Source organism: Remersonia thermophila, chromosome 6 (assembly GCF_042764415.1).
Source record: "Remersonia thermophila strain ATCC 22073 chromosome 6, whole genome shotgun sequence".
NCBI lineage: Eukaryota > Fungi > Ascomycota > Sordariomycetes > Sordariales > Chaetomiaceae > Remersonia > Remersonia thermophila.
Window position 1 is genome coordinate 556,848 of NC_092222.1, and position 8,969 is coordinate 565,816.

At 58.9% G+C, this 8,969-nt stretch overlaps 1 protein-coding gene across 1 annotated transcript; it reads right to left on the minus strand.

Moving 5' to 3' along the window:
- Nucleotides 1–5,792: 5,792 nt before the first annotated feature.
- Nucleotides 5,793–7,483, minus strand: VTJ83DRAFT_6328 (uncharacterized protein; the record flags this gene model as incomplete). Its single annotated transcript, XM_071013027.1, has 3 exons — nucleotides 5,793–5,932; nucleotides 6,023–6,911; nucleotides 7,019–7,483. The coding sequence occupies 3 exons, from the start codon at nucleotides 7,481–7,483 to the stop codon at nucleotides 5,793–5,795; spliced, it is 1,494 nt and encodes a 497-aa protein (XP_070863955.1).
- Nucleotides 7,484–8,969: the final 1,486 nt, after the last annotated feature.

The following is an 8,969-nucleotide window of genomic DNA, read 5'->3' on the forward strand; positions in this document are numbered from 1 at the left end:
GATTGGATGGGACGAGAGAGGGATAGTGCGAGAGAGGAACCGGTGGGTTTAAGTACACAGAGGAAGGTAGGTATGGGGAAGACGTGGTGGCACGCCGTGTGAGGATGGATCGGCCCGTGGAGCTATCGAAGATATACGCACGAAATATCTACATGCGCTTGGACATGCAGGTGACACTTCCACCGCAACCCTTGAGAGACACGTTGGGCCGGCCGGAGGTCATGTCAAGCCAGGGGGCGCAGGTATGAGCCATTGGGGCTTCCCAAGAAAGAAACCCCTGGATGAGGGTGGGGGAGGGCTTAGAAACGGACACAGAAGATGGTGTGGTGTATGACAAGGACGGAGACAGTCCGTTCCCGCCACGTGCAGGCGACCCCAGGATGTTGGCTTGGTCGATCGGCTAGGACTTCTATGAAGGAGAAGGAGAGGGGGGGGGGGGGGGGGTCGTCCCAACGGACCAGACCGAGCCAGTCATAGCCGGCATGGCCTGGGTCCTGAACTCGAGATGGGAGCCCCCCCTCGGGCGGCCGATGGGACAAGGCCTTTGCGGATCACGACACTGGTACCTGAGCGCCAAGGGTAACCACCTGTGCCTCTTTTTTTTTTTTTTTTTTTTTTTTTTTGGTTTGCTCGAGGCAACGGCAGCTGGGGTAATACAGGATGGGGTGAAAGAGAGCCACCGTAAGACCTAAGCAGGGTCGGTCGGAGTCAGACAGAAACGGAGGCCGTGGCGGCCGCGGAGGAAGATGGGGAGGCAAACTGAGCAAGCCCTCATGGCGACACAGCCCGTCCTAGGTTCGGCTTGTGATATCTTGGGGGGGGGGGGGGGGCACAAAACTGGCCCAAGCTGGCTGGTCATATTGAAAAGAGGTAACGAGACCAAAGGGGAGGGTGAAATGCCGGCCGGGTCGGACATGCAATGCCCTGAGGGTGGAATGGCTTGTGTAACCGGGACGTCTGGACGGGGAGGATGCATCGCGGCTGAGCGCCTCCAAGGGCGAATCTCGCCAGTCAGGACTTGAGGATGGATGGGTCGGATGCTCCCGTGGTAAGCGTAGCCGATGGGAGTCCTATTCGTCAGCAATAGCGCAAACTTGAAGAAGGATTGAGATAGCTGTTTGATGTTTTGTTGAGAGACTATGCCATTGCATTCATGGATGTCCAATGTGTGTGCGCGTATCTGTGTGTGTGTGTGTGTGTGTGTATGACTGCAGCCCGATGGAGGCCAAAGCGTGAGAAGTTCAAACTGGCGTATGAGACGGGGCCGGAGGGATGAAGTGTGGGCGAGGGAGCCGTTCCGTTCACGGCGGAGGCCTGCCCCTGTGCGCGGCAGGCAGGCCTCAGGGCTGGCTTTCAGCGGGGCAGACAGGGGGAGTCACCTCGGGCAGGACAGTCACCTCGGGGAGGGCAGGCAAGACGCGGGGGGGACGGAATGGACAAATCCAGGCAGACACCCGACTGAAGGTGAGGGTCCGGAGCGTCCCGGGGCAAACACCCCAACCTCATCACCTATGTCATGCCTTACTCCCCCAAACGGGAATGAGGAGGTTTCCCGTTCGATCCAACATCCACCCCTTCTACCACAGCACCTATTACTAGGTACTGCGTATGCATCCATGCATTCATCTTGCCAGCATGTTCTTTTTGTTTCTGTGAAGTTTCAACAAACCTTCTGCAGTTTGCCCCTGTTGCACCGAGGCCTGCCAGCACAGCATGTACTATGAGGGGCCACTGTGTACCTACGTAGTACTATATGTGTAGGCGAGGTCGTGAGGGTGCGACAACTCAACCTACCGAAGGCGGTGTCCCTTCTCCGGCCCGTCAGGGCTCATCACAAGGCCGAGATAAGGTAGAAGGATTGCGATGCTGATGGATACCTCCTCAATCCACATTTATTTTGGAAAGCTACTGTGTAGTTATTGCTGTGTAGGTCCTGGCGAGTCAATTGAGACCCGAAACAATGGGAATGCAGCGTCGTCGCACCCTTGACTTGATGACTCCGTCTAGCCGACGCGCCTTGGTGGCTTAGCCTTCAGCCGCAGCTGGGAGCCACAACTGATCTCCCTCAACACCACGAGCAGGTATGCAAGGCTACGAGCGGCGCAGACACCTCCTGTTTCTTCCCGACCCCAGGTGACATCGATCAGGAGCTCTTATTGCACTGCAACCGCATGGATAGACACCCAGCCGCAGAGGCCTCCTTGTGATCAACCTTGATTTTGCAACCATCACCCTGCCTCTTAGTTTCTCTACTTCTTGTGAGATAACGTTGATACCAGGACGGAGGGGGCGGATGGCTTTTGGCCACTCATCACAAGGGGTACGATACCCCCTCGGCCCCTCCGCGGATGCACAGCCATAATTCTGGGCTGCCGTGGACCGTGCTGCAATTTCTCCTCTACTGAGTATGTACATACCCTTGCTCGGGCACACCCGTGATGCCGGAGGTCCAAAGCATGACGAAAGACCAATCGACCGACCGGTTCCCCAACCGGTGCTCCTTTTCTTGGCGCTCTGACCCCCCCCCCCCCCTCCCCTTCTCCATGCCTCCGTTGCCCCAGCCCGCTAGATATGGCACACACAGATCATCTTGTCCTTGCCGTTGGTTCGGTGTTGGGTCTTGTTCGAGGTCCTTCTTCTCGTTTCGGTAAGGCGGACTGGCCCAGATCACACCCGAGGAACAAGGCGGATCTGTTGCTCAACACCGACAACGTACCTTCGAGTACCTAGGAGGGAACTTTCATCATCATACCTGCCTCTCTGCCTGCTAATTCCCAACTTGTCTGACCGGGATCAAAGCACACACCGCCAGGAGTGCCCGACATCCGTCCCAGCCGGCGCCATTTCGCAGAGCACGGAGCCGCCGAGCCTAGCTGGTGCGTGCTGACGCCCTTCGGGCCAGCTAGAGCCTCACCGTCACAACGTCCATTTTGCCCCACAGCTCGGTTCTCCTAGGACGCGACCCCGGCCAACGGCCTTGATGACACCATGCTTTCCGGATGGGGTCCCCCATCTCTCTCTTTCTGTCTCGTCACCTAGCTCACACACCTACTGTGTAGGTGGGCAAGGCGGCCCACCCCAGGTGTGCGAGGAGCGAAAGCCTGCCCGATCCTTCAGGTTCGCTTCGCTCGACTCCCTTCGTCCACTTCTCGGGAGCCGGAGCCGGAGCCGTTACGGTTTCTCGAGCGTGCGCCACCGCGCTTACCCCGCTTGAGGGAGCCATAACATGTTTTGGCTAGAGCTGTTGGTCGTCGTTGGCGTGGGGGGGGAACGCGTCACTCCTCGGGGCACACCCGAGAGGGGTTCCCCCAAGAGAGACATATCATCACGAGGCGGAGAGGGGGGGTGTTCTCCTGGTTGCCGAGCGTGAGCTGGACCTACTGTACGCGATGCGGTCTGTCTTACCCTAGGAAAAGTCCTAGGGCAGCGAGGGAGAGCGTACGTGGATCGGGGGAAAAGATTCGCGATCCGAGTTCGAGCCTGATCTCTCGAACCGCCACCGCCATCTCCCAACGACTTCCTTCCATCTCCCGAGTCCCACAAGAGCGAATGATCCCGTTGCCTTGCCCGCAGGGCTTCTAGCATCCTCGCACCCCTCGCTGCCTGACGGAAGGGTGACAAAGCCATGGCCTTGGAGGACTTTGCTTTTGCGAACCGACGCTCGTACCTCCCTTCTCGCGGCCGCACCCCCTTCGCTCTCCGTCGCCAGAAAAGACTGGCTGAATTCCGAGTGGCAGCCTTGGAAACGCCGGTTCCGCCCCACCGTCCGCGGCCTGATGCGTGTTGGTGATCTGTTGGCGCTCGCGTGTGTGGGATGAGACACGGCGTTTCCTGCGTATCTCCACCTGAATAGGCATCACAAGACCAAGACCCTTCGGTTCTCTGACACGGGGCTATAACCTCCAGCTCTTCGAGCCAGCAGAGCGGGGATCATGTCTTCCAAGAAGGGCGCCGTGGCCGCACTGTTTGTCGTCACTTGCGTAACTGTACACAGGGTTGCCTGTGCCAGGTCGGATTGCTTTGTTTTGTTTTTCTCCCCGTTAGTAAGGCATGTGACGTTTCCTCGGATGGTGAAAGTGGTGGTGGTGGTGCTGCTGCTGTGCTGCGTGTTTTGTGTCCATGGCGGATGAAGAAGCCTTGCCTTCCCTTGCCTTGCCTGCTCGCCGCGTACCTCAGTTTCTCCGTGTTGGGCAGAGGTAGTCGTTGTCTCGTGCGTGGTCGTCTCAACCAACCGGCCGATCTGCGCATCTCCTGACCTTCCTATCCAGGGTCCTGGAGCTGCAGGCTAGAACACGTCCGGGCGGGATGCTTGAGTGAGGCGATTCTGGCGGCGGAATCAGTGCCTGTCTTGGACCGATATGCAGGATGGGACAATCCTGCCGTGACCGCGGAACATCTTGCGAGAGGATAATGTCGCGGAAAGTCCGGCGTCTAGCCGTGCCGCGTGGGGGATTGACTACCTGCCTACCTTTCCCTGCCATCGTACGGACGGGGAAGTGAGGGGTATCACCGGAAGGGATCAGAAACCGCCTTGGGTTGAGCACGTTTCTGCCTATCCGCAAACATCTGCATCCCGCGTGGTGCTGGTTTGTAACGAGTTTCTTGCGCAGGTCCTAGAACCGGATATTCACATGCCCGTCCGTGCCAGAGGAAGGCCGGAGGAGGAAGAGGAGGAGGAAGAGAAGGATTAGGGGTGTGGCTTGCCTGCAGAAGCCGTTGGACAACTGGGATACACGTCGAAGACAAGATCGCCAGGGCATCTTGACACGCCGCCTCTATTGTCTTCTCCCAGGTGTATGTCTAGAATACCTTCTCTTCCGGCGCCATCCATGCCCCGCTGGAGTTCTTGTGGGATGGCCGAGGGGGTTGAGTGTGATATCCCGGTATCTGTTGCAAGGCAGCCTCGCCGTGCTTCGTCCTAATCACGTCCCTGTTTGACCGGGTTGGTCGGGGACATGACGGAGTCGGGGATCACAATCACGGCCCTATGCCGTGTCGTTCGCATCGCATCACTGCTTCTGGGAGGCCGTCTGGCCAACATGTGTGACTCAAGCGGAGGGCTATGTGTGGGCTCATTCGAGGCGGTGTGAATGGCATTCTCTCACTCGGACGAGCCCATTGAGTTCATCGCCCAGAAGGAGAAAGCCGGTTTCATGAGCTCTGCAGTGTGATCTGGCTGCTAATTCGTGTCTCTGATACACTCTATTCTCTCGACCAGCCTTCCTGAAAAAAAAAAAAAAAAAAAAAAAAAAAAAAAAAAAAAAAAAAAAAAAAAAAAGAGAAAAAAAGGACTTAAGCCTCGCCAGGTTGTGCGGACTCCGAGCCCGATGTGTACGAACGTCAAGAATATGTATCACTCGAAATATACATGATCACCCCGGAGAAAAAAAGGAAGAAGAACCAGCAAACAACAATGCATCGAATTGGCGCAGTCATGCTTTTTCTATCACTGGCCAGTGATCGTCATGTTCACCTCCATAGACACCGCGCCAAGATCAAGAGTTCATGATTTCATGCTGCCCTTAGAAAATGATACCTGCAGCCAAACCGTGAGCCGTCCAACCCCCTACGCCTAGCAAACAAAAGTTCCGTGGCTGTGCCCTGCGACCCTCCCGTTCAGGAGCCTCGCGGCAACGACCAACCTTCTTGAAATGCACTTGACGCGTAGCTCGGTAAATATGCCATGACACCAAAGCACCCCCTGCGGCTCCTATGACCATCCACCCATCCTTTTCTCCTGAACGCACGGGTATCCAGAGTCCTTTCCTTCCGTCCTTGCTGAGCGTCTCGGCTTAGAACAGGTTGCCGCCCATGTTGATGGCGACCGTCTTGAGCTCGGTGTAGTTGTCGAGGGCCGCCTCGCCCAGCTCGCGTCCGATGCCGCTGGCCTTGAAGCCACCGAAGCTGGCCTGGGGGAAGAGGAGGTTGTGGCCTGGAAGCAGGCCAACGGTCAGCAAGGCCAGATTCCGTTGGAGGATGAAAGGAGAAGGATTAGAGATAAAAAAGAAGGGAAGAAACTCACAGTTCACCCAAACGGTGCCCGCCTTCAGGGCGTTGCTCACGCGAATCGCCGTGTTCAAATCCTTGGTGTGCACCGACGCCGCCAGCCCGTAGCTCGTGTCGTTGCCCAGCCGGATCGCGTCGTCGATGTCCTTGAACTTGGCGATCGCGCAAACGGGCCCGAAGATCTCCTCCTGCATGATCTTCATGTCCTGCTTCACGTCGGCGAAGATGGTGGGCTGGATAAAGTAGCCCTTGTCGCCGTGCCGGTCGCCGCCCGTCACGAGCCTCGCGCCCTCCTCCTTGCCGGACTGGATGTAGCCCATGATGCGCTCGTACTGGAGCTGGCTGACCTGGGGGCCCTGGAAGGTCTCCGGGTGGAACGGGTCGCCGACCTTGTTCTGCTCGGCCCGGCGCTTGAAGGCCTCGACGAACTTGTCGTAGATGCCCTCCTGGACGTAGATGCGGGAGCCGGCGCAGCAGCACTGGCCGTGGTTGTAGTAGATGCCAAAGTTGACCCAGGAGATGGCGTCCTCGATGTCGGCGTCGTCAAAGACGATGTTGGGGGACTTGCCGCCGAGCTCAAGGGTGACCTTCTTCAGGTTGGACTCGGCGGCGGCCTTCATGATGGCGCGCCCCACGATGGTGGAGCCGGTGAAGGCGATCTTGTCGACGTCCGGGTGGGCGGAGAGGGCGGCGCCGGCGGTTTTGCCGAAGCCCGAGATGATGTTGAGGACGCCGGGGAGGAAGCCGGCTTCTTTGACGAGGGAGGCGAAGACGAGGGCGGAGAGAGGGGTCTGCTCGGCGGTCTTGAGGACGATGGTGTTGCCGGTGGCCAGGGCCGGGCCGATCTTCCAGGCGAGCATCAGGAGGGGGAAGTTCCAGGGGATGATTTGGCCGCAGACGCCGATCTGGTAGTGGAGGAGAAGGAGGAGGAGGGGTCGGGCAGGTCAGCGAGGATGAGGCCGGACACCTAGCGAGCACGGGCGGGGGGGAGGATTCGGGGGTGTGGGCATACCGGCTCCCGGCGCGTGTAGTGGAACATGTCAGGCTTGATGTCGATGGTACGGCCCTCAATCTTATCGGCCCAGCCGGCGTAGTACCTGAGGGTGGCGACGACGGCGCTGACATCGCCGCGGGCCATGGTGATGGACTTGCCATTGTCGAGCGACTCGACCGCCGCCAAAAGGTCCGTCTTTTGCTCGGCCAGGTCGGCCAGCTTGTTGAGCAGGACGGCGCGCTGGGAGGGCGTCACCCTGCGCCAGGGGCCCTCAAAGGCCTTGCGGGCGGCGGCGACGGCAATGTCGACATCCTTGGCGGTGGCCTCGTGGACCTTGCAGATCACCTCCTCGGTGGACGGGTTGATGACCTCAAAGGAGCTGCCGTCGACTCCGGGGACGAACTCGTTGTTGATGAAGAGGCCGGTGGGCTGCTGGTAGGGGCCCGTGATGGGGGTGGACAGCTCGACAAAGACGCCGGCCATGGTTGTTGTTTGCTGGCGGGGTTGGAGGGGAGGGGAAGGGAGGGGGGATATGAGCGAGGGGAAAGAGGTGCCTTGCCGTTGAGGATGAGGCGTAGGGTGAAGCGATGATAGGGGGAAACAGGACGATTGGACGATCCTCTCCTTTTAAACGAATCGCCGGGAGATCGTCCGGGCTTTGTTTATTTGTCATGTAGATACGTCAATGCCAGGAGCTGCGTCCTGGGCCGGGGGAGCCCGTCTTGACCACGTTTCCCGCCCAATGCGAACTGCATGGAGACGAGATACTCCAACTTCCCCTCTTCCATTCGTCCATTCGTCCATCGGACGAGGGGTGGCATGCCGAAGCGGGGTCCGGGGACGTGAACCGGCAGGCCACGAGGGGCATCGCCCCCCATCCCGTGGTTGGAGCTTGACACGGAGGTCAGGTCTCGTGCACAGATAAGGGGAGGGGCAAACATCCCCGACCTCCGCCATGGACCTTTCGGATCCCCCCAAGTGGCGCTCACGGGCGAGAGGAAAAAGCGCCGGGCATGGACGAACCATGCCTCTCGGCTGCCCGTCTCTCGGGGATGCCCTGGACCTCCGCTGGTTCATCCTGTTTGGCCCGTTGAAACCGTCTTGGAGTGCTGGCCATGGTCGTGGCGGCCATGGTTGTGGCGGCCATGATGCCGACGATCACCTCCCACGGCCATCGATCGCAGCCCGAGCCACGGCATTCGCCAATTCGCATCCATGCTCAAGGCACCTTAGCTAGCGAATGACGTGAATGCAAGTTGACGTGAGCTCCGGCCCCACCAAGCCGTCGCGGGCTGCGGGGAACAACGTTCAATAGTTCCATAGTTACCAGTCTTTGGCTTTTGCTGCCGCCTGCCCCCTAAGCCGCGCCGAGCCGCTTTGGACCGATCCCCGAAGCATCTAACTAACCCGATGTTGCTGCTTCCGCCGAGAGACGGCGGAGTTGGGGTGGATGGTCCACTGCTCCCCGTCGAGTCCGGAGTGATTCTCCAAAGGGTTAGGGTTGATGGAACGCCATCTTGGGGCAGCTGGCCCGTGCGCCACAATGATGTCAGACGCTCGGATCCTCTGCCGACCTGGCTTGTTGTTCTCCCTTGTCTCTCTCGGCTTGGCTCTTAGGGCTGCTTGGCAGGGCTTCTTATCGCTTATCGGGCGACGGACTTCAAATTTCTCGGGGGCTCTACTGGAGCGGGACGCGATCAAGGGGACAAGACAAGACAAGACGAGACACCCGGCCTCGGTCCATCGATGGTGCTCCATCGTGCAGCAACAATAAGCTTCGCTTTTCTGCATCGAGCCTCGGTGCATCAGAGGCTTTGAATGAGTGCCAAGTCTGCGTGTTTGACGGCATCTCGTTGAGCTTCACCTCCGTCCCGGACGAGACGCGTCCCACTTTGGTGCAGCATCGAATCCCAACGGCGAACGTGCATCACGCCAGCTCCATGGTTCGAGCACCTCCCAATTGCCCACC